At 38.8% G+C, this 26,125-nt stretch overlaps 1 protein-coding gene across 8 annotated transcripts in view; it reads left to right on the plus strand.

Annotated features, from left to right (window-relative positions):
• Positions 1 to 26,125, plus strand: part of SAMD12 (sterile alpha motif domain containing 12) — a 162,056-nt gene that overhangs the window by 33,512 nt on the left and 102,419 nt on the right. For 5 of the 8 annotated variants that reach the window (XR_014942459.1, XM_085537029.1, XM_085537026.1 and 2 more), the window contains one exon: positions 5,282 to 5,411. Coding sequence is in view for 7 of the 8 variants with exons in the window: in XM_085537029.1 (XP_085393155.1) it covers positions 5,282 to 5,411 (130 nt within the window). In the remaining variant the exon portion in view is untranslated. The remainder of the gene's footprint in view (positions 1 to 5,281; positions 5,412 to 26,125) is intronic. The other 3 variants (XM_085537030.1, XM_085537025.1, XM_085537028.1) reach the window with 1 other exon arrangement.

Genomic DNA, 26,125 nt, shown 5'->3' on the forward strand with positions numbered 1-26,125 from the left:
AAAGTCATTTGGAATATGTGAAAAAGGTTCTTATTTTCTTAGATTCAGAAATACAACTCAGGCATCTTAAAAAAATAAAAATAAAAATCATTATTTTGAAAGTCTTCTTTGGCTTTGCTGCTCCTGTTTCTTTGTGTCAGAAACGATGAAGGTGATGCTGTTAGCATTACTGCCTTAACAGCCTGAAAGATTGGACAGTAACTTATATGGCTTTTTGGAGCTGCGAAGCTTAAATTCACTGCTGTATATATATTTTTATCAAACACAGATAAAAATTCATTTTTCCAATTTTAAAGTATTTCGTCGTTTGCTTGCAGAAGATATTTGTTTTGATTTAACAAATATTTCCTTCTCAGCTCCCTGAGCAATGCAGTCCCTTTTCTTTCCTCTCCTTCTCCCTGCTCCCACACATCAGTGTTTTTTCTGATGCATTTTGATGTTTTCTGCCCAGCTGACTGTTGTTCTGGAGGGTGACAGCCGCTCATCTCACTCTCTCTGTCCCCTGCTCCAAAAGGATTGCTGCTGCTTTGACTTTGATTTCAACTGTAACTTCAGATCAGTGGATGACTTGTGATGCATGTTGGAGCAGAATCTGCCTTAATGCTTGGAGTGGTGCCTCTTTTATCAGTGTGTTTTACGAAATTGATTTTTTGTTATTTTTTTCCAGATATTAGTTGCGAGGTTTGACTTCAGGTAAACATGTGTAAACGTGTATCGACTTAGCTGAGATGTCAGGAGCAGCGTGTTTTTCAATTGGTATCATACAAATGGTATCGGGCAGCATTCTTCTAGCAGATCTGCAGCCTTGTTCGAGTGAAGACCCTGATTCCAGATGCTCTGGATTTTTTCAATCCAAGTAGACTTATAAGTGCATTGCCATAAATAATATTGGTTTGAGAAGCTCTTGAAAACAACTTGGAACACTGTCTTTTTAAGAATGGGATAGAAGCCACTGTTACTTAAAAGGCAAACAAACAAAAAGCCAAACCAACAGCCTTTCTTTCTGTTCAAGAGTAAAATACCATAAATAAATACAAATTCTGGTGAATAAATTGATCTTGGATACTTGTCAGCTTTGGTAAACTGCACCTGTAAGGCTGAAGAGGTAAATTGTATGTCATTGCTCTGGAGGAGCAGGGATTGGCTGCTGATGCTATTTTGAATGCTGAAATACACCCTCTAATAATGTGGTGGCTACAACCTTGATTTATCTATTTATTCTTGAGCTAGGTACTGTATTCTCTGCATTGTGGAGCAAGCAACATCAAATTGTCATGTATTTAATATGCTGATTCATTTCATTTCTCTTGGGAGAGGCATTTTTATAACTTGAGATACACAGAGCAAAAACTGTGTTTAGGTAATTTGAAAGAGTTTGACACAAAATCTTGAAGTTCTTCCTTGAAATATACAAAGAATACTGAGAACTGTGGTGCGTTTCCTCTTGGCTCAGGTTTTGGCACAGTGTTCTGCAGGATTACGACTATGAAAATACTGCCAGCAAAGGCAGAAAAGGGCAATTTTAGGATCCATTTGTTAGGAAAATGAAAGGGAAGGCCAGACCAAGGATTTTTGGGGCTTACTGTTTGACTGAGCTGATAAATAGAAATAAAATAAAAACATCATATGTATTCTAGCTGTCTAGGTAGTTTGCATCTAGTTAGTGGCAGGGGAGCCATTTTGAAGGTATGTTTATGATAAGGGTCATTTTCCTTGGTGTATGGGGAATTTTTAAGTGTAAGATCTAGCTGTAGAACAGGGAAGAAACTAACAAATGAGTTCTGTGGGAGGAAAGTGTATTTTTTAATAACCTTACATCTAGAGCATCTGGTTGGAAAATATTTAGGGTATGATGTTCCAAAAATGATAGCAGGGCTACAACATAGCTATTGCTTTAAAATACCTACATTCCTCTTACTAAGCAAGTCTACTAATTATAACATTAAACATAAGGCTTGATTGTGCTAATATAACCACCCCAAGAAGGACATTCCTATAAGTTAAGCCACTTGTGTTTCAGTTATTGTAATTCTGAATGCTGGACGGTGAAGAATTAGCATATATGTTTGTTGGGCAGTGGTCTGTACAATGGATGACATAGTAGCTGTGCCTTTTGGAACTGTCTTTCATTTCTATAGGCACAGAAGGGAGTGTTAAATTCGTAGTGTAACTGCTGATGAACTTGTTTGTCAGATATTTAACATGATGGTATTTAAAGCTGTTAGGAGGAGAATGGCTACTGAACTGAAAACAGCATCCTCATACTCAAACCAAGCTATCGCTGCTTGTGTGCTTTCAGCTAGGAATAAATAGCTTAAGTCTGCAGCCAGCTATATACATTTGCATTCAAATGCTTGTAATTTCAGTATTTTTATGATGTATGAGAGAAAACGTTAACAAATCAATTTTTAGGGACTGACAGATTTTACTCTTCAAATATTTGAGTGCTCAAGAATTATCTTGAAGCATCAGCTCATATACATGTCTTGATCTTGGTAGGGAATTTCTGTGGGATCGGAGAGACTGCTCCTATTGTATGGCTGTTCTAACTTGTATTTTGCTTTGATGTATTTGTGAAGGAAACTCATATATATATGTGCGTAATAAAAGTCAGCTAACAGGTACCATAATATTGGGTCCTTCATTGAAATTCAGCATCCTCTTTGACTCAAACCACAATAATAAGTAGTCTGGGGAAGTTCAAAGAGGAGCCTTTCATCTCCATAGCTGCACAAGGAGCAGTTGCAGGGCACTTGCTCTTTATAATGAGCTTGTCCCTTCTCAAGATCTGTGAGTGTCTGCAGCAGGTTGCTGAATGTGCACGAGGCTAATGATGATCCCAGAAGGATTAGTGGTAAAGTGAGCGCTATCCTGCTTTATGTGCATTGCAAACACATCTGGAATTTATTCTTTTTTTTGTGGATGCAAGTTTATCAGTCAGACTTCTACCTTCTGTAGAGTAACAGCACAAGGTGAAAATCAATTATTTGGAGTGGTTTTATGCCTTAATGCAATACCTTTTAAATGCGGATGGTGTCTGTTCTTGTTTGAAATGGGATTCATGTTTCTGATGAGTGCACTTTGGTCTACAGAAGAAATAAAAAAAAGCTAAGCTAAGGGATGTGCATTGTACTGTATATTCAACCATAATGTTTCCACTGTTTATTTGTGTCAACTTCAAGCCAGGCAATGAAAAGTGAGGTAAAAACTGGACATGAGAAATCAGAGGGATGTTTGATGTCACAAACTTAGCTTCACCTTCATATTCCCTGTACCTCAGCTGGGATCTTTGGATGATGTAATTCATGGACTTGATAGGATGAGCAAAGCACTAGCTGAGAACTGCTGTTGTCCTTCAGGCTTCTAGTAACGAAGATTTCAAAGCAACTTTGAAAAGAGGTGCCTGGCAAAGTACACCTCCATAAATGCATTATTACCCTGTGCAGCCATCATGTAGGGGATCTACCCTAAGTCATAATGGAGTTTGATTGAGGTGACATTCCCTTTCACCTTGAATTTATGCAGCAAAACTTCTCTGGAACCTTCTGCAAGACCCTAGGAACTGGAGGGATGGGTATCCTGCATGCTTAGCAAGGGAATAAAAAGACAAGCACAGGAATAGGCTCCCCAGGGAGGTGGTTGAGTCACCATCCCTATGTGTTTAAGAACCGTTTGGATGTGGAGCTCAGAGATACGATTTAGCAGGGGGTTGTTAGAGTTAGGGTACTATGGTTAGGCTGCGGTTGGACTTGATGATCTTTAAGGTCTTTTCCAACCTGAGTGATTCTATGGTTCTATGACTTTGGAAATGATCTTATTCTGTAAACTCAGTTCTTTGACAAAATCATGAAGTAATTGGGTACACTAGTATTCCAGTCAATTTACATTAGCGAACTCTCATGTTAGGTGTTCCTTGTGGGGAATAATGCACTTTTGAATAAGATTTTTAAGTCTCCAGGACAGACCATTGGAAAAAATAAATTGTTTCAATGTTTTAGCTCTTCAGTTTTGTTTTGCCTGCATTCATCAGAAGTTCTGAACTCCTGTAGTTCTGGTCTTTTACAACTCAGTGTTTCTGTATGTTAAAAGACAAGCTGAGCTGTTCAGTTAAATGCAGTGTGACGTTATGCACGTGGTACTCATAAATTAAGTCAATTAGAGTGTTCTGTGTATAAACTGTTAGTTTGTTTGTCCAGATAATCTACCATAAGAGTGATTTTACAGAAAAGTATAGAGCAATGGTGGTCTTTTTTCCGTATGAAACAATTAATAAAGGAAGAGCTTGTTCCCTAAGCCAGGACCTGACTTTCAAGCTGACTTCTTCCTGTTAGGACTTTTCTGCTCTGTTATTACTCTGCTGTATGTGATCTGTACCTTCTGTGACAATGGAAATTGCGCAGGTCTGGTGAAGTGCAAAAACAAGCTCAAGTTGTTATGAGACTATTGGTAAACTCACTGTTATTGCTTAAAAAACCCAAACAAACAAGAAAAGAGTGTGAAGCCTGTATCCTTCTTATGCCAAACACAGCATTGTTGTGAGTAAAATGTCTCTTCAATATTTCTATCTCAGATGCATTTGTAGATAACAAACACATTTGGTGCCAGTAATAGCACTCAGTAGTTCCAAGCTAACTTAAAATACAAGACCATGACAGACTGAAGAAAAATGGTGTCCTGCCAGGTTGTAATTGGGGTGAGAGCTATAGAGAAACAAAAGGAGTCCCATTGGAGTTGAGAGAGGCCAAGAAAGATTTTTAACAGCTTGTCCAGTCCTTGAAGTGATTCTCAGTAACAATTAAATCTCTCTTTGTGAACAAAAGGAACATGGACAAAATTATGAGATTATTGCAATGAAAATAATGGGAAAAGGAAGTACCTTTATTAGACCTTTCATGATTCAAAAGCCATTATTAACCTTTCAAAACACTGTCTTTCTGGCGATGTTTGCAAAACATGATGAAGAAGTTGGTCCTGTATGGTCAAAATTCTTCCAGAAAGAGTTCAGCTCTTTCTCAAGGAAGACATAGTAAATACATTTTTGTGAAGCAAGGAACATAGATGCACTGCCCACTACTATTATAAAAGCTTCCACTGTGTGTGATCCCTTCAGTGATACAGTTAAATAGCTGAGTCTTGTCAATGTGCTGGTGACTGCCAGTAACAGCAGATCTCATCTAGCGTTTATTATTTTAATACTGTAAGTGGATACCGGCATAACATTTCTGAAAATAGTTAGCATATGCATTAAACATTATTTCTCTTTTTCCTTATTCATTTCTAGTCTGGGACTGTGAAGCTGACCAAACCTGTGGCATTATGGACCCAGCAGGATGTCTGCAAATGGCTGAAGAAACATTGCCCTAATCAGTATCAAATCTACAGTGAGTCATTCAAACAGCATGACATAACTGGTAAAGTATGCGCTATCAGAAATATTTTACTTAGTTAAGATGTCACAAATTGTTTTACTTTGTTGGTAATAGACTGTGTCTGTATACTGAGGGGTTTTTGCTAATCGTATGACTCCAGAGTTGCCAGGGCTAGAGCAGGGGGACTATACCACTGATTGGTGTTTTTCCTCTCTCTAAAATAGAAATTTCAGATTATTTAAGATTAATATAGTAAGGAAAAAAGTCAGTCATTTTGAGGGTAAGGGCCATTTCCCATTAATTACAAATCAAAACCCCAAAAGTTAAGAAATGTCTCATGAGAAAAAATGGGAATTTTTTTTAGATTGCATTTATGTTCCTTGGGCTGGGAAGTGAGATCAGCTGATCCTCTCCCTAGGGCTGAATCAGAATTTAAGCAGCAAGTTTTGTTCTTACACACATTTGTCTAACTTTGTTCTAGAAAACTGACAATGAAAAATACTTTTTATCTCTTTATTTTAATGTTTATGGTCCTTAAAATTAATGAAGGAAATATTATTTCTGCCAGTGAAACTAATTTCTGTCCCTTAAGTAGCTGGAATGTACATCATCATTTGCTTTCTTGCATGTCCTCTTTAATTTTACAAGGAGCTTCTCACTTGTATGAGTTTTCCATGACTAGTCTAAAAAGGATTCATTCTGTTGTAGTTTTTCCTCCAAATATCCATAAGACATCTAAACCCTCAACACTTGCTGTCTAGTCAGCGAACCATATATTAAAAAGCATCATCATATTTTATTTTCCTATTTGTTTTATAAGTTGATATTGATTTTGTTGATCTCATTGGCTTTTTAACTCCTTTTCAAATTTCCAGTAGTAGTATATTAAATGTCCACTTTGAGCTGACATTGGTTCACCTGAGTCGCTGGTCTAATACAAATACACCTGTAACTTGGGAGTTAAATAACATTTTTATTTATATCACAGGAATTACTTCGTCTGTAAAAAGTTTCATGTGGAACATTAATTTGCTCTCTGAAGTGGTGGCATATGAAACATGGAACTGACATTCAACCAGTGGTTTCAGTTCCACAATGCAAACCTCAGTGTAACAATAGTATATTGTTAACTTTTGCATGTTCATTGCCTGTTTGTATATGTGTACTCATCATGTTTCAAATTTTCCACTGATTCCTTTTGTTATTCTTTCCTTTTTGATAATATGTGTGTAATTGCACACAAGGCAAATAGAACTACTAATCTTCAATCGCTATACAGCCATGAATACACACATGCACTAATATGCGAGAGATGGTTTGTGTCAAGTTGCTAAATGTTTAATTTTTGTACATAATCACTGCACCTATTTCATCTAAGTTATCATCTGTTTCTCAGTATCTTGAATGTAGTTCTAAGAAATGGAGTTTGCATCTTCATCTAAGTGTATAGAGCTGATTGCATCCAAAGAGCTATCAGAAAATTTTGAAATGAAGCTATTTTTTCTTTTCTTTATTGCTGTTTTACTATTACATTGTCTGTTTAGAATAAAGGCTTTATGAGATGAAGTTGAAGACAATGTTTTTCATTTCAACTAAACATACACCAATTGTGTACAGCATTGTGGATAGGTGAAAATTCAAACTTAATAGGCCTCAATGAAAAGAGAAAATCAGAATTGATTTTGAGAGAGGTATACAGAGAATATTAGTACGAGAGTTAGGAAAGAAGTCTGCAGTTAAAAAAACAAACAAACAGAAAAAGAAAGAATGAAAAGTAAGATTTCATGGTCCTTGTGGGTCGCTTCCAACTCAGGATGTTCATGATAACAGAAGGAGTGGAATAATGTTTGTACAGGTTTTACAAATTAGTGTGATAATGAGAGAAATGAAATCACAGGAGTAAACTTCCAGTGCTGTTTGTACTCAAATTACTTGAAATCTACCAAAGGGGCAGAACAGTAGATTTTGGGGTCAAAAAAAAAGTAAAACATAAAAGGAGCATGGAAACTACTATGAAGATTAAGCCAAGATAGTGTAACTATTTCCAGATATGCTTACATAAAAGTGATGTGATTGTTAAAAATTTCTCAGGAATTATGTTGACTTTACAGGCTTCTTTGATATGGAAAAATACAGTAAAAAGGACTTGAAGAAAAAGACAAGAAAAGGATATTTATGATTTTTTTGAAGATAAAACTTAAGGCCTGGTCATAAGCCAGGGAAAAAAAAAAAAAACTTGGACAAATTTATCTATAGGTTGTCACCTTAACCAATGCTGTTGAAAAGCACAGTATTTGCAGTATTTAGAATGTTAGCTGCTGATTGCGGTTTGTTTGTTTGGGGCAAAAATGGAAAACTAAATATCCTTTGTAGTGAATTTATAAGTTTATACTATGCCTGACAAAAACCAGCTGTAGATGTATAAGAAAAAATGATCTGTTGTTACACCTAGCAGGAAAGAAGTAAACTTACATTAACAGTGGTCTCAATCATGGCCTGGATCAGTGTTCTTTCGTTAGATTTCCAGCATATTAAGGGCAATGGCTGATGCTTTCTAGGGAGGGCAAAGCCCCTTGCACCCCACGTAGGATGGGACTTCCTGGCTGGGGAAGCTTTGTTGAAGAGGACTTGTGGGCCCGGTAGACAGGAAGGTGAAATGAGCCGTTAGGCTGCTTTGGCAGATGAAAAAAAGCCATCAGAATCCTGGACAGTATTAATAAGCACATAGGCAGCAGATACAAGACAGTGTTTGTGCTTCTTAGATTCTAGTTCTTGGACTTTGAATGTTATTAAGACATTGACAAACTGGAACAAGTCCAGGTGTGTACCACCTAGATGCCCAGAGCTGGATCACTTGCAGTGTGAGCAGGAGCTTGAGTGAGCTGGGCTTGGTCTCACTGGAGAAAAGGCAACTTGCCAGGGATAAGATGGAGGAACTAGCAGGAGCCCCGGGTGAATAGAAATGTGATCAGAAAGATGGGGCCGAATTCTTCATGGTGACTGTAGACTTAAGTTGAAGTGAGAGGTTAAAGCTGAATATATTAAGGAACTTTTGCCTCGTGAGCACAGTTGATATTGGAACAGGTTGTTCACAAGGTTGTGCTGTCTCGTCCTGGGAGGATTTCAAGCCCCAGCTGGAAAATGCCTTGAGCAATGTGATCTGAACTCATAGCTGACCTGCTTAGAGCAGCAGGCTGGACTGGAAATCTCCCGAGGTGCCTTGCAACCTGAATTCTCCAGTGATCCTATGATATGCTAAGTAATTACAAGCATCTCAGAACCAATTAAATGCATTTTGCAGCCAGATAGAGAAGATAAAATACAGAAAGGCCCAGTAAGAAATTGGGATATGTTTTGTAAGCACAAAATCCTTGTGATCAGTGAGTTGAGCATCTGGATGACTTACTAAGCAAATTGGTCAGAGGCTGTTTGTGTTGTATTTGACCCAAAACCAGAACCAAAATAATGTGAAAGACATACTCTGAGCAAGATCTAAAGTCTTCAGTAGATAACGACTTTTACACCAGTGTGAGGGAGTGTAAAAGGTTGTTCTGACTGTACAGCCCTCTATACCTACTTTATACCAGTATAATCTGTGGAACAAAACTTAGAAATGATGGAGCTTTTGGTGTCTGTGTATGTCTTTGAATTTACCAGACAGCAACAGTTTTAAATGACTAGGGAGTTCTTGAGAGGTGGACTGTTTTTTGGCAGTATTACCCCCTAGCTTTGAATCAAATTACTATTATTGCAGTGTCTCAGAATTAAGAGGAGGAAGACTTGGCTTAGAAGAACAAGAGAATAGCCATTTTTGGGAAAACGGTTCATTGACAAAGTGATAAATAAGACGTCGAAGGATCTACTTATTGATGTGTGATTTGTTGAAAGGAAGGAAGGAAAGAAACCCTGCTTCACCTCTTATTTTTACAACCTGTTCCCCAGTGTGCTAATGCATGTCTTCAGAGCATGAGGCTTTAATGCTATGATCATTAAACAAACCTCATTCTGTCAAAGCAATACCCAAGAGGTACCTTGGTCCAAGTGAAGGAATTTTATAGGAGGTACTTGAAAGGACTCAAGCCTTTTTAAATTAAACTTTTAAGGGGGAAAGGAACAGGACTCAAGAAAAACCCTTTTTAGTTTTAAAAGGAACCAGAATTTTATGAGTATTCATTAAATACCAAATGGCACCTCAGAAAATGAAGTATGAGCTGCTACTGAAAACCTACAAATAGCCTCATAATCTGGCTAATTCTATAACCTTTTAATATGCTTGCATCAACTATTTGCCCATTACAACTATATCAACTATATGCCTTGTATTTTTATGAAATTCCTATAAAAATATTGCTTTTAAAGACTGAAACATATATATATATATATATTTTCATTTGATAAACGTATTTGCAAAATGTTAGGAGAATGTCATGGCAGCTGAAATATGTTATGAGCATGTTGGTGAAAGGATGATGTTGTGATTTAGGATACTGTGCTGAAATTTGGCTCTATCTCAGGTTATATTCTGCTATTGGAGAGGTACTATTAGAGAATCCTAGGGACCTGAGTTATTCCATCTATGTAGAGAAAGGGCGTCTCTTTTATTATCACAGGATACACAGGTAAGTTACACACTATCTCACACAACTCAGTGAGTTCTGTGCTATAAGGTATGCAGTAATGGATGGGTGAGAGGCCTGACATGGTGAACAGGAGGCTTGGGTCTCATTCCCAGCTCAGCTTCACATATCAGTGGCTGGGAAGGGTGATGACAAGCAGGTGGTTTTATTCACCATATGATATCCTCCTGATCATGTTCATCCTCCCCATTCACATTTTAGTGTCTGTACAACAGAGATAACGATGGTGGTGTTTTTAAGTAATTGCATTGTGATACATGAATAAAAGATGCTTAGGAGCCAGCTGAGTCTTCCTGTTAACGGTCCTTTTCATTTGAAGCAACTTCTCACTTGCTGTTTCCTCCCTTGAGAAGTGATTCCAACTTTGTTATCCTCTTGTGATGGATAAGGATCACTCTGATTTGAAATATCTCTTGCTCCAGTTGCACAGCGCACCTCACGAGGCCTCATCAAGAAGCAAAACAAGTTCTCTTCAGGTGACCCCAGTGCTTCCCTGGCTCTGGTGCTTGACACCTGGCCCTCCTGAATCTTCCCTCAAATCCTACTGTAGTTACAGTGTAGAAGGTAACACAAACTGGCACCTTTTCTTAGCTTATTTTATTTCACATTGTTTTATTGCCCCTTATAAACGACTCATAACCAACCTTCCAGGTTATTATTGGTTGAGGATTGGTTTTATGATTAGATATAGGACTGGTTCCAATTGAAGAAGGTCCTGGGTCAAGGCAAGGTGTTGTAGGAAGTACTTTAACCTTCCTTAAAACATGATTCAAGTTTTGTTTACCATTATTTTCTTTGGTTACAAACCTGTGACAATTTGAACGATCCTTTGCATGCTCAAACATCTCAGAAAGGATCTACTTTATTTACAGAAAAAGAAATTGATTTTGATGGAAACAAACAAACAAAAAAATAATCTCTCACTGTTTCCAAAGGGAGGGTAATTCCAATAAAACGTGAATTATCTTCCTTGTTTTGCACACGACCATTCTCTTTAGCACAGTGGACTTCTCCTCCCAGTTAGTGTTCATCTGATGTTGGTCAAGGCCAGCTTGGATGGGGCCCTGGGTAACCTTATCTAGAGCCAGATTTAGTGGCTGACAACCCTGGCCACAGCAGGGAGGTTGGAATTAGATGATCTTTGAGGTCCTTTCCAACGCAAGCAATTCTGTGATTCTATAGTTTGTAGAAATAGCTTCCATTTCCACCCCACTCTGTGAAACCCTTCCCTTCTTAGTGGTGCAAAGGGTAACTTAGCCTTGTCCACAGTCCCTTCTGCCACTTTTCCCTGCACTTTCTGGGAGGTCTTAGCAGCACTGTTGGTTGGTGGGCTGTCAGATCAGTCCAGACTGCTTTCATCTGTAGTTTAAAAAGCAAAATTACTGTTTCACGCTGGAAAAAGCTTTTATTCTGCTCCCTGGATAAGGTCAGTCTTCTTTGCAGCATTCTTCATGCAGCTGTGATGCTTGTGCTAGAAAATGTGAGGGACTAAAGAGTTCTCCCTATTTCATACTTGGCTGCTTTCAGACTTTTAACATGTGGAATACATCAAAGAGCGAAGACTTTGGGATAAAGCTCCAGTTTGCATAATATTTTGCACAGAAAATAGTATCAGGAATATTTTAATGTAATCTTGTGTTTATATAGCTTTGTATGTATTTAATTGAAAGATGATGGATAGACCATATGGTTGGAAAGTGGAAGTATTTTCTTTTCTTTTTTTCTTAATACTTGTTGTTGATAAGAGAACTTCTTTTGCAGAAGGTGTTGTCTTTTGTATCTGAACAGTGGCTCGGGCTTTTCAGTCAGATTGTGAAATACATAAGGAACTCCCAGAAGGCAAAATTATATTGCACACATGCTGCAGCTTGGAATTGTTCAGATAGTGCTCTGATATTAAAATATTTATTTTTTTCCTAAGAAGTTTTCTGTATGAAAAATAATCTCTGGAGTATTATGGCAGAGATAGGAGTCTGCTTTTAAACTGGCTGCCCTGACAAGGTCTTTCTTGCTAAATCAACTTGCTGCTTGTGCATAGAGGAACCAGGCCCTATTTATGTTCACACAGACCAAGTCACTCAGTGATGACGTGGAGCGATGATCTCTGCTTACTCAAAGTGGTGGGGAGTGTCTAATTCCATTATTTGCTATATAAAGTCACATGCAGAGGAAGTTGTGTTACTTTGGTGTTTTTAATAGGAAAGGGAAGTCGCCAAAGGGCAATTGAGGCATTTTTGGCCTTTCTTGTCAATGGCTTATTAATGTTACTACTTTTCTATATACCACGCTTGGATTTAATGATTTCCATTTTCATCTTCTATTATCAGATGTGTGAGCTGCTCTGCAAGTTGCTGATGAATGTTTTACACTCTCTTGTTTGATGTTTCCTGGATCTGGTTGCTTTGCTTGGGTATGCTCTCTCTACTTGTAACCACCTGGGAAGATCTCTCATGGTTTCAATAAATGACTTCTCTACAGCATACTCGAAACAGAATTGCACTCTAGCTGCCTCTTTTCCTTTTCTATGGCACTATTGAGGAATTCAGTAAAAGCCATGGCAGCCGCATTTGCTGTAGCTTTTACACCTTCCTGATGTATAGCAGAATCCAAAACATTCTTAGAACTGAAAATATGGTTTTGGTCCTTGAGCCCCAGGTTTGAAATTCTCTAACAGCTTAGCCTTGGGCAGGTTATTCTGTACCTTTGGAGTGTGAGTGTTCAGGTGACAGGAGAGAAAAAAGTACTGCTCTTCATTTGAAATAGTGTTTACTTGCACTCAGTCCTCAGTACTTAGACCTCAAGTGCTGTCAGAATTAATGTTTCATAATTACATACAAAAATAATTGGATTATTTCTTCCCCCAACACTATTTTTGGCGTGTTCTTTTTTCTTTTTTTTTTTTTTTTTCCCCATTTAATCTTGTTCAGTTTGCTTTACTCAACTTCTGCTAACTAGAGATCATACCATCTTTTACCCTTCTCCCTAAAAGATCTGTGTTACCCCTTCCTGGACCCACTGTATCCTCTATGAAAACACAGATTCACATTAGTATCATTTAAACTCACTTCCAGAACTTCTCACCTTAGCAGCTAGTTTCAAAATCAATTTCTGTTTCATACTCAGAAGGGAACTAAAAACGTGAATTAGGTAAGATACAGAAAGCTGTATCAAAACCTATTTCAGGAACTCTTGAACCATATTGTAAAGCTTGGTGATATTTCCTGGCTTTCCGATAAGGCTGCACAGCGTGTCTGCAAGAGCTGAACACTGATTGTGATCCATTGACAGAGCCAAAAAGCTTAGAAGCTACTGATTGAGCCTTTGGGTGCTTACCCTATCTATCTTAGGTGACTGAGGCATCCAACTTAAGTGTGATTTAGAAGGCCAAGGGTAAATGAGTAAATTATTGAAGGAATCAATTGAGAGGCAAGGCATGCCTCCAAACAGATGAATGTAGTGAACTTAGAGAAAGGAGTTATAAAAACAACCCGTTTATACTCACCCAGTTTCCTTTGTCCACTGCTGCTTGTTTTGGAGACAAAAGGAAGAAAAAGGCTTCACCATAGTACTCTTCACATGTTCTTGAACTAAGTGTGTCTTTTATCAACTATTTTTTTATTTAGGTGCATCAGATGAGTATTGACTACTTTATTAATAGTTCTGAGACTTTGCCAAATAATAAAGCTCTACCCTTTCATTTCATTTCTCAGGAAGTTCTCTAACCAGTTGTTAGTGATCAGGTTATTACTTGACCATGTTCCTTGATCACTAGGCTGTCTGATACTGAAGCTAGGCAGGGAGAAGCGCTGTTATTACCTAGAGATCTCCAAGGAACAGCTTGAAGCCTTAGAAAGGAGCATTGTTAACTCTGAGCACACTTCTTTATTTCCCTCTTTTATGTCCCTCTTTACTTAATGCTGATGAAGTACTTCAGTATGGTGCATAAATACTTGTAGTCTTTAGCTGAAATGAAGGATGGAGCCCTCAATTTGGAACTGAGCATGTAATAATTAGGCCTTCCTGTGAACTATGTTGATTCCAAGTATTGTGCCTTGACCAAAGTCTCAGTCAGTGTAATTCTTCAGTGCTTTTTAAAGATTCCTGCTCTACCTGTTGAGTTGGGAGTTTGTATTTTCAGCTAGGTTCAACTGCTGGTTGGCACTTATGGGTTCTCATTTACAGTACAATTAGGCTTTCCTGTAGCATTTTAGAAGTTCTGATTCCTGTTTCAGTTTGGAATCAGACCAAAAATGGGAGATACTGGATGATCTTCTTTCAGATTACTTGGGCTGTAGCCTGGGAAGGGGTATTTATCTTCTTGCTGTGCAGACATTAAGTCAATTTTATGGCTCAGTTGTAGGTAAGGAAAATTTAGATGGGGAAAACTTAAGTGATTAAGCTGAGGAGCTGTTAGAGGACCTTACAATTCTTCACTTTGAAGAAGTGAATTAATTTGCTGCGTAGTGGGTGTGTGTTTGTGATATCAGTGAGCAGCTAAAGCTGATTCTTTATTTCAGCTTGTTACTTGCCAGCATGTGCTATTCATGATACGGGGATTTAGTTTTAATGTAATCTTATAATTATTTGGCAATGTTCCCCAGTCTAATAACACAGTTAGCCTAATGATGAAATGCAGAAGGAAGCTCTCCTGAAATCCCAAATTCTTGGATGTGGTGTCTTCCTGGTTTGACTTCTACTGGGACACAAGCAAGCATGTACATGCTCAGTCTCACACATCTGATCTATCTGTAACCTATGCTATTCCTTCTTTCTCTTCAGACTTCAAGCATTATCTAACAGCCGAGAACCTTCAGACAATTATGCTGTGATTCCAGCTTCTCTGCTCTTTTTTTTTTTTCTTTCTTAATTATTATTATTATTTTTAATGTATATAGATAGCCAATGAATCCTCTCTTGCACCATATCTCTGGCAGATGAATTTTTATCTTAAATTTTGCCCTTAATTGAGTTTCCTATGTTCTTTTCTGCCGTCTGTTTTTTTTTCTCTGGACTTCCTTGCAAGATACTTATGGAATTGCAAACAAGAGCTGGACTTGCTCTGTGTAAATGTTCTGTGCCCAGAATTCCCCCAGTGTCACTGGGTGAAGGGCAATGGCCATACATAGTCTTCAGTACTTTCCAAGTGTATCCAAGTTGACATTCACAAAGAAGTGGAAATGCACCTCAGGAAAGTGTTGGTTTTGTTTTGTTTTGTGTTGTTTTCTTAACTCTTTATCCAAAACTTGAACAAAGGTTTTAAAACAGGCCGAAGAGACCTGATTCTCTCTGTCCCACTGTGCAGTGTGGTGGAAATACTGTGTTTTTTTCTGTCGTTCAGGAAGGATGATAGTAGTTTATTGATATATGGTGCAATAATTCTTCCTTCCTCAGGGGGGAGCTTACACACCAGCTAACTGATACCCAATCTCCACTTTGAGATTCTGGTAGGCTGTATTTTCAGCAACTTTATGGTACTGTATTGGGAACATGTTGTCCAATCTGAAGAAAAATTACAGCAACAACTATAATTAGCTACAGTAGGCTTTATCCCAACAGAATATCCACATTTGTGCAATCTCAAGTCAGTAACGACTGCACAGTGATCTGTGTAGGACAAGCCAGTCCTTACCTCCCAGTTTTCCATCCCTTCAAATTTGTAGACCATTGCTTGACAGCTGCTAATTTTTTCTCATCTTTCTTTGAAATTGATTCAGTTTTTGGAAATATCAGCCCAGCCAACTCAGCCTTTTACAGAGAACAAAGAGACAGGAAGAAAAATACTCCTTTCCTCCCTACCACCAGTCTATTTTAATAAAAGTAAAATCCACAGTTCTTTTTCAGTACTTGAGCTGTTAGGAAAAAAAGGTGGCTTCTGCAAGTAAAGATTTACCAAGGGAGTAGCTTTCAGTGATAAAAAATGCAATCCATTGGAAATTTGTTATAGTTAATCAAACAGGTCAGAAAGTCTGACCGGGTCTGGTACAGTGTATCTGACACTGAGCTTTATCCTTATTGTTGAGTACACAGCAGAAGGAAGTCACAAACACCTGGCTCTTTTAGCAGAGATGTAAGGGCCCAGCATTTTCCTCTTGAATTCAGTGGAAGGAGCTCTTGGAACTGAAAAAGGACTGGATCCTGCCCAAGCCCTTCCTGCATTCAGGAACTGATTTTCAGCCCTTGGCCCAACAGGATCTGCATGCCCTGTAAAGTGGTTGTCTGATTGATTCCTCAGATCTTTGTAGAGACCAACACTTTACTAAAGCAGCTGTCTGTCCTTCTGCTTGCAGCCACTTGCTTCTGAGGAAGAGGAATCCAGTGTGAGCAACTTGAGCCTTTTGTTGATCTTTGTTGTTTATGAACAGGAGTACTACAGACACAGATGTGAGCCTAGACATGCACAAAAAAGCGGGTTCTTAAGCCATTTTGGCCTGCAACACGAACACCTAGATAAATCTATGGACCTTCTTAAGCATTTGTGGCTACAGTGCATCTTTAAAGTAAATATATGCTGTCTTTCCTGCCCCTCAAGACTTCTTTAACCATATTTAGCCCAGAAGTAAATACTGGAGGTCAACTTGGTTACGCAGAAATAAACATTAAGTGGTTAACCTCAGAAAAAGCTTGGGATCTCCTATTCTGATGTCTTATTAGAGATGTTCTGCTCATACTGAACTGAAGTGTCTGAAATGCGTTCTGCTGTGGATCTCAGTCATCCAAGACTACTTGTATTTACAGCAGAAGCAGGGTTAAAGGATAACACCCAAAAATGATGTTAGGATGTGAGCTATCCCACAGAAGCCTTGAGAAGCTCAGAATCCTGCAACTCACTGGGCTGTACAGACTGCTGTTCTCCAGCAGCGCTGCCTGAAACACAGAGCAGTTCCTGCCCACCAAGATAAGCCTCCAGTTTCCACAGATTAAAAATGCTTCTTAATCACTGACTAAAAAAAAGAAATGCTCCCCAGAGGGGAATTGGAGGATCTGTTCTGTTTTCTGAAATGCAGAACAATGATACAGTTGAGGAAATGTGTATTTTTTGTCAGTGTGCCACGTATTCACAATACGCCGTCAGTGTAATCCCTGTACCGTCAACTGTTCTGACAGGACACCTGCATCTTACTGTGCTGTGGTAGATAGAGCTATGTGATACCAAAACCAGGTTTCTGTATTTAAACTTTGGTTCCTGTGTTTGCTGGTACTATTGAGTGCAATGAACTGCAGAATTGAGATGACTTATTTGTTCACAGACCAAAACAGCAAATCCTGGAGTTATTTGTGTTGGCAGTGTCCTGCCGAAACCATCTACTATCTCCCCCTCTCCCCCTTCCACTCAAGGAATGTCAGCTAGAGCAGATTGTCCAGGACTGGGTCCAGTTGGGTTCTGAATATCTGCACAGATGATCTCTTTAGCTGAGGTATTTCTCAACTATAACTTTGATGTATGTTTTTATTGTTTATTTTGCATAGACTACGTACATTCTATCTTGTAGCATTTGCTTTTGACCTAAATCTAACAGCTCGGAACCTGAAGATGGATTAGTAGGGTTATTCAAAAAACAGTGCCAAGTGTAGAACAATCTCGAATGGCTGATGAGGAAGTGTTTGTTACGTGTTCTATTTTTTTGTTGCTGTTGTGAAGTATAAACAGTGTCTGGAGATATGCCAGGAATGTGACAATCTGTTAGAAGCATATCACATCTATAAAGTACTGCGACCCAATCCGTTGTCAAGCACTAGTTAAACTGTGGTGCTAAAATGCCCGTGTCCATTGGTTTATGAATGCTATATGCATGTAGATAAAGCTTGTCATATACTGGCTTATCAAAAACAAACAAAAGACAGCTTGACTGTGATGAATGTCACCTGTAACCTTTATCCTAAGCTAATCTACTTCTGAATTTGCCATTCACAGATGTGCACAATCCCTTTTTATGTCACATTAAGCCGCATTCAAGCCCCTATCATACTGACTCACTCCAAGTCAGTCTCACAGAGAAAGCTTCTTTCTTTTCAGTAACGATGCTCTAGGATTTTGTTCTTTTTGTTACACTCAGCACAAGGAACTACAGACCTGTTAGCTTCTTGCCAATTCTGCCAAAATAATGGAACAGTTAATTTAGGTTTCTGTCGACAAAGCATGGCATTGTATAGTTAATACCAGTCATCTTGATAACCTACCTGTCAAACTAACCTGATACTCTTCTCTTTTCTCTCTTTTTTTTCCTTCACATTGGCAAGGTTACAAGCTGAGTATTTATGGTCCCCATGTAGAATATAGTATACTTATCCCCTGAAGCATACATTGTAGGATTATGTGACATCTTAATTAAATACTTGCCGTTTAATTTGTACACTGTGTGCTGGAGTCTGGCTGGTTTGTGGGCAGATGCCCGTACATGAGGCGATGCTAATGAACAGGGGCATTACTGGTGTCCCATGTCATGCAGCATCACCTGGACTTTGTGCTGGTAGCCTAAGATTATGGTTAGGTGCAGGAGACAACAATTAGCAGGGCAGGTTGGTGATACAAGTGTGGTGTAAATAACTGAGTATAATGGTCCTGGCAAAATGTGTATAAATTTAACCGAATATAGTGCAGTATCTGAGAAATCCCTTCGCCCTGCAGGGATACCCTCCCACCCCTTGGAAAGCAGGCTGTCAGAGTAGAAAATGAATTAGGGGTTTTGTAGATAGCTGTGTTACTTGTACACCCAGTGCAAAGCTAATGGTACTAATGTAATCTCTGGTTATAGAAGTCATATTGAATAGCAGGGACTGTTGTAATGTACACAGGTCAGGTCACTTAGGGCTTTACTAGGATACTGTGTCCAGTTGTAGCATTTGAATTCCAAGAACAGCTAAGAAATAGATGGAAGGAGGAGCCCAGCCTTTTCCCAAGCCTGGAAGATGAGCCTCGTGTTGTCATGTTACAGGAGATGAAGCTGCTGAAAGGAAGGTTGATAGGTGACTCGATAACTGGGCACACAGACTTTGCAGGACAACAGCATACGTTCAAAAGCTGAAATTGGAAGCTTGAGTGATTTGGTAATAAGAAAATGAATCCTGTCTTTGCAGGTCATTCAGCAGCAGAGCTGCTTACTAGGAAAAAGGGCAGACAGACGCTGACAGAATTGAGTTTTTAAAAGGTGAGATAGATGGGTGGAAAAATACTTGGTAGGCATGTGTACATGCAGCACCCGGGCTGCATGATGCTGCACGATCACAGCCATCCTTTAGCAGAAACACCTGCAGTCTCTAGACTCCGATGCACTCTACAGCTTCTGTGGTTTTGCTTTTCTGTTTTGTGACAGTCTAGGCTTTCAGAAACAAAGGCCCCTGGGAAGCTCAAATGAGGCTTGAAAGAAACACCCTATTTTGTGTGAGAAACCTATTAGGAAAACTCCAAATGAAATAATCTGCCAGTTACCCAGCTGTATGTGCAGTCTACAAGTGTTTTTTCCTACTTATTCAATCTGCATATCAGACTAAGTCTAGGGTAAAATTACTGATATAAGGACAACTTTGTGTTGCTATATTGTGCGGCGTGCTACTAGATGTGTCACTTCAGAAAAATTCATGTTAGGGTAAGTACCTGCACTTAGGGTGGGGCATCCATCACCTGTCTGGGCAGCCTGTTCCAGTGTCTCACAACTCTTACTGTAGAAAACTTTTTCCCTACCTCCATCTAAATCTTCCATTTTAGTCTGAGATCATTTCCCTTTGGCCTATCACAACAGACCCTGTTAAAGAGTCCGTCCTTTCTTGTAGCCACTCTTTAGATACTGAAAGGCCTCTCTCAAGTCTCCCTGGAACCTGTTCTTCAGACTGAACAGCCCCATATCTATTAGCCTGTCCTCAATGGGGAAGTGTTCCATCCCTTGGATCCTTTTTGTGACCTTCCTCTGGAAACGCTCCAGCAGCTCCATGTCTCTTCTGTACTGGATGCAGTACTGCAGGTGAGGCCTCACCAGTGCATTGCAGAGGTGCAGGATCACCTCTGGCCATACATCTTTTGATGCAGCCCAGGATACAGTTGGCTTTTTGGTCTGTGAAGGCACATTGATGGCTCATGTCCAGTTTGCCATCCACCAGTAACCCCAGGTCCTTTTCAGGAGGGCTGTGCTATTTCCTTTCATCACTCAGTTTGTAATGACAGCGGAGGTTGCCATGACACAGATGCAAGACCTCACACCTGGCTGTGTTGAACCTCAGGAGGTTCTCCTGGGCCCACAAATTCTAATACATACATACCTGCCATTCTGTTTTTCAGTATCACTTCTGTATGTGATTTCCCATACAGATTATTAACACCATAAGTTTTCCATGTTTATTTACACATTCTTTTTAGATCTGGTCAATATTTGTTGCCAAAACTGTATTTGATGCATTTTTATTGGGGCAGATACTAGAACCTACAGCCTGCTTGGAGACTTTAACTTCTGGAGCTGTTACCTGGGAGCTGCTTTAAAATGCACTGTAGGATGGGTAAATAATTCTTCAGTCAGTCAGATGATGCATTTCTTTACAATTGCAACATTAGAAGCGGTTATCCCACTGTCATAAAACTGATAGTGAAAATAATTGTCTGAAGACAATTTCTTCCAAAGGCATAAAACTTCAACTATTTTATTATTTTTCCAGTCCAGAAATGTATGGACATCAATTGACATAGCTTTGATCTAATCAATAGAAATATTTGAACTGTAGTGTTATCCTTGGCCTGCAAACGCTACATAAAACAGTGCCATTGAAATTCCTCATCCATCTCTGTGTTGCTGAGGTGGGACCTGTAGCTGCAAAATGCAGACATCAAATCTATCTAAAGGGAAGCAGTGGTGGCCCGTGTTCATCCAGTTTTTTTTTTAGGTAGGAGTATATTTTAGCTGCCTAAATTCCACAGCTTCTATTTTCAGTGCTTGGGGCTTCTTTTGTTTTCAGTAGACAACCTAATCTCACAGTCAGACATTTTGTAAAAGCTGTTCAAGGATTTAGATTGTAAAGTTAGGGTGTTATCTCTGCTGTTCATTCAAGAAAAGTAATTCAAAGGTAGTAGGCTTCCAGAAGATTTTATCTTGATGCTTGAATTTTCTTTAATTAAAATAAAATGGTTACCTACTCCAATTGAAGTTGAAAGAATACTTTCATCATAGAACTAAGCAGCTCTGAACAAAACTTCTCTTTTCTTTGTCTGTCTGGTTGTCTTTTTTTAATTATGACGGGGCTGAACTGATCCTGGATTGTCCAAGTTAAATACCCCGTACCTTTAATAATCAGTTTCAGAATTGTACATCTGCACTAGTGTAGCACAACACAGCTTTGCATGAACACAGCTCTCAGGCTGAATATGAAGGATTGTGTGGAACATTCATGAACAGTCTTCCCTTTGGGCTGCGAGGTAGGGAAGGGATGGCACGCAACAAGGGATGGATTCTGGTTGATTCTGTCCTGTAGCCTAAGTTGATGCGTGCACAACAGCCTGAAACTATCTTTTGAGTTAGTCTGCTGAATGGTTGCAGACTGAAATGTTTAAAAGGTTCTACCATGAACAAATTCAGATAGATTTTCATGAAGACAGTATGTTGGCACAAAGGCTTATTTTCAAGTTTTGCTTTCAAATTAGGAACTGTGGGTTTTTTCTTCCTTTCAATAGCAATTTCTTTTAAGAGAACGGCAAGTATTTTCTCTGACCTTGTATTGAAATACATTGACATTCTGGCAAAAACAATTAAGCCTACCAAAAATCAGTCCGATGTAAAATAACTGATGTGGAAATTTTCAGCCTCAGTGGTTGTGATTCAGCAACACTTGATGATTATGAAAGGTGTCAAGCAGCTATAATCATAGTCATCAGCACCTGTGTTGTATGCATGTACCAAAACATGCATTTGGTCTCCCTTGTTAGGAATATATGCAATCCCTAATTGTTATGAGTCTGTATCAGCTACATTGTACTTTTCTGAATGTAAAAGGAATGTCTGTGTAGAGGGGCTGCTGCGATTCTGCAAATCAAGCATATACCGTCAGGAAAGCTTTCAATTTCTTATTTCTTTGCTTTATTTAAAAATTAATTTGTTGATCTAGAAGTCCATTATTGTTCCTTCTATAGAAAAAATAATTATCAGTACATTTAATTTAATATATTTTCTATGCATTGTGATCATTTTCAAGGGCTTGCTGAAGCCTCAGTAAACACGATATTCAAATATATAATCTACACACATCTTTAAAGCATCAAACCAGCTGTTGTTATGAGTATTCTATATCAACACGTATATAGCCTAGAATGTTGCCTTTGTCCAAAAGCAGTGCTTAGGGAAAAGTGTGAAAACAGGACTATCACATGTCACGTTTACTCCTGATACCATCCTGATCTCCAGCACTTTATGGTTTGCTGTCTTCCACAGAGCAGGTTGACTCCTGTCTTTGAGTAGTCACTGTATGAATGCACGGCCAGAATCTCAGTGGTAAATGTGTATGAGTAAAGGACAGAGGTGAGAGTACTCATGCTACCAAAACACTGGCATTCCCTGATTTCTAAGAACAGCGCAGCTTTGATATTTATTAGACTTTTCATGCACTCGGTTTTGTTTTATACTAGGAGTGATGAATGTTTTAAGGAGGGAGGGAGGAATAAGGATGTTAAATAAATAAAAATTAAAAAACCACCACAACAAAACAAGATAGAGTAGAAATCTGTGTGTCTCCTGTGTTTGTAGCTTTTGTTGATGCTTAGTTAATGCTTCAGTTGAAAAACAAATCCTCAAGACTATCTGGTGGCACAAATATTTTTATCGCCAAAAATGAAACCTAGTTTAGCACAAAGTAACCCTGTGTGAGTCTGTTTCATCTGTTATACGTGATGCACATTTGTGGCTTTTAAGATATTTCTATCAACATTGTTGGAAGTCTGCTTTGAAAAACTTACAGCATTTACTTACGCACCCCTATTGCTGCGTACAGCTCTGACCTTCACAGGCACCACTTCTTAAGGACACAGCCTTTTCATGCTCATGAATGTGATGGATAATCACATGCAATCTACATGTGATGGATAATTGACTGTCCATTTCAGGTGTGCTTCAGGACTAACTCTGTTTGTTTGTTTTACCCCTTTAAGGGAAAACTAGTAAGTTGTCAGTAAAGTTAGGCTGTCTGAACATTTACTGTGTGTTCTGGAATGCCAGATGTCAGAATGCAGCTTACCGCAGAAGCTGGAAACCTTATCTCTTCTTCAGTGTCGTCTTGAAAATTTAAGGCAAAGTAGAATATGGTTCTTCACATCCCATCTGAGTGAATCCTTCAGTAGTGAGCAAGTATCTGCATACTCTGTATGTAAGCAAAGTGTAGCTAAACAGCGTTCACTAAATCTTGTACAGTCTATTGCTGAGTTGCAAAAAATGCTGGGAACTGTTACACCAATATGATCATCCATCTGGCAGAAAAGAAATGCTGCAAACTGCAGTGCCATTAACACTTTTGTGTAGAAAAAGCTCTGATGTGTTGGATCCATTTTATACCTCAATGAATTGGTCTATAGTAAAAGAATGGTGCAAACAGTCACAGTCTGAAACATGTGCTTGTACAAATCTGTAATTATAATTGGTAGTGAGAGACCAGGGGAAGCGGTATCTTTTGATAGCATCTCTCAAAAATATATCCAAATGATTAAGTGACTTTCCTAAAGAATTTGAGGGCTTGCTAATTCTAGCCTGATTTGGAAAAGAAGAAATGCAGCTTGCTTTGTTTCCTAAATTAGTGGCTTTCTCTGAGAGCAGAAAAGTGAAGTTGCCAAATTTGACCTTGGACAAGAATCAGAGCTGAGTTATTGAGCTTCTTTTGTTTCATGTGAACCACAGTGACCAGTCTTGTAATTCTCCTCTGCGGGAGGTTATTGAAAAGTGCTGGAACTGATTTCAACTGCAGTGACCCAACATGGACAACAAATTAGTTTGACTTGACTTTGGATTGTTTTGCACCGCCATGCCTTTTGTCCATAAACTTCGCATGTCATCTGGTTGTCAAGCCACACTGGAAGTGGGTTAGTTTAGCAGTGGGTTGGATTTGCCCTCAGCAAAGTAGACATGGATGTCCTTGTGTCCTCTTCCAATTCTTGCAAGCTTACTATGTTTTCTAACTAGTTTCTTACAGCTTATACGGTCAGTAGATCAGTATCTGTTTGGAGATTGATGTGTTTTCTCCTGCTCCAGGGACATCCAGACAGGGTTTCATCTATAGTTTTAAATACAGGTGTGTGGTTGTTATTATCCCATGCAGTTCTTACTTGTGGGAAGATCACAAACCTTTGTCTGGATTACTCCCCAGCCGTGCCCCAGTCAGCTGTGTTATGGTCGCACAGTGGCAATGCTTGGAGTAATTGACCACTGGAGGAGGGAGCTTTATCTTTGCCAGCTGCCCAGCAGTAGCTTAACAGAGATATAAAAGCAAGAGTTAGGACAGGTGCTAAAGAAGTGGACAACCAGGGCTCTCTCTAGAGCCTTTGTAAAATGGAATAGCTGTGGTTAAACTATACTGCACTGACTGTTAGTCAGCAGTGTGATAAGATGTGTGATGCTTTACTTCCTGGAATCCAGCTTCAAGTGTCTGCAAAAATGAAGGCAAACTTAAACTACATTTCTTTGTTATTTTTTTCTTGTGAAGGAATTCATTGTACAATTTGCTCATTTAAAAGCACTTACTGTTGTTGACAAATCATTTTTTAATGGAGTTGCAGTCCAGTATAAGAGTAGTTTGCTTATATTACGAGTTGTATGTATATTCAGTTGGAGTAGATGATTTCAGAGGTCCTTTCTAACCTTGATGATTCTACAATTCTAGCCAGCGTACCTTGTTGGATGTCCATGTGCTTCTGAAGCTTGCAGTGGTGTCAGCTTGTGTCCAGATCCAGGTCTGATCACCTGCTGACCTAGATAGAATCTAGGAATGAATCTTAGGAATCCTCGAGGATTCCAAGTGAGAACAAGCAGAATTCTGAGCTGTAGATCTCCACTGGATCTGATCACATTTCCAATTCCTGTAAGTATTTAGGACAACATAGAACTAGAATTTAATGGGAGGAGAAATAATGTATAAATACTGCCTTTCTGCTGCATCACCACTGGTTGAATGTGACCACTATGCTAGAGAAGATGCAAATTCTCTGTTCCTCTCTTAAAGTGATAATAGAACTCAGGAAAAATTATACTTCTTTGTCTTTCCCTTTGTGTGATTTTTCACCATAATCCAAAAATAATAATGAAGGATTTTTAAAAAGCCCCAATATTATCACCCAGCTAAAAGAGTTTAACAAGGGCACCAGTCACAACTTGTGTGCTTAATTTTTCATTGCTGTATCAGTATAAGACAGAATCTTTAGTAGCTGAGAGAGATTTCATCTCCTTAAGCAAATGCTGTTCAAGTTCTGAACAGCCTTATGAGTCTTCAGTAAAAACATTTTAATGTGCACAGCTGTCATGTTGGTATACAATTCATTTTTGAAATTAAAAATAATATCAGAACATTTAGTTACATTTGTTATCTGATGGCTTTATAAACCTCTCTTTTTGTTTTGAAATACTACTGCCCTAACATCCAGGCAGGCCTTGTAACAGATGCAGAACAACAACTATGAGAAAACTTTGTAATAAACAGTTTACTAAAGTTATAAAGTATGAACAAAAGCTTGAATGCCTCAGTGATGATAGGCATTTTGCATGAGTTCACACATCGGTAGGTGAGTGCACGTGAGGCTCTGAAGCGTGCAATATTTTACTTTATCACACAAGTAAAATTTCTTATCTGAGAAAATGCATTTCCCACACGCTGCTCCTGGGTTTGAAATAAGAGTCTCCTCTTTCTTTAATCACTTCATTTCATAGAGGCTGTTCCATGTAACTGAGATTATCTGGTACTCCATGCTGAACTGCAGGTTTCTCTTGCTTTCAGAAAACCCTTGGCTGCATTGCAGAAGTCAGTTTAAGCAAGAAAAGAAACATTTCTGTGTTAAGAGCCTGGATCGCTGGGTGCTGATCTATTCTTTAGCTCTTTAAAAGCCATTTTCTCCAATCGCTCTGAGGCTCCTTAAGACAGACTTGAATTGATTCTCCTTTTAGGCAAGTGTTT

Source organism: Coturnix japonica, chromosome 2 (genome assembly GCF_054131305.1).
Source record: "Coturnix japonica strain WE chromosome 2, WE-NBRP24, whole genome shotgun sequence".
Classification (NCBI taxonomy): domain Eukaryota; kingdom Metazoa; phylum Chordata; class Aves; order Galliformes; family Phasianidae; genus Coturnix; species Coturnix japonica.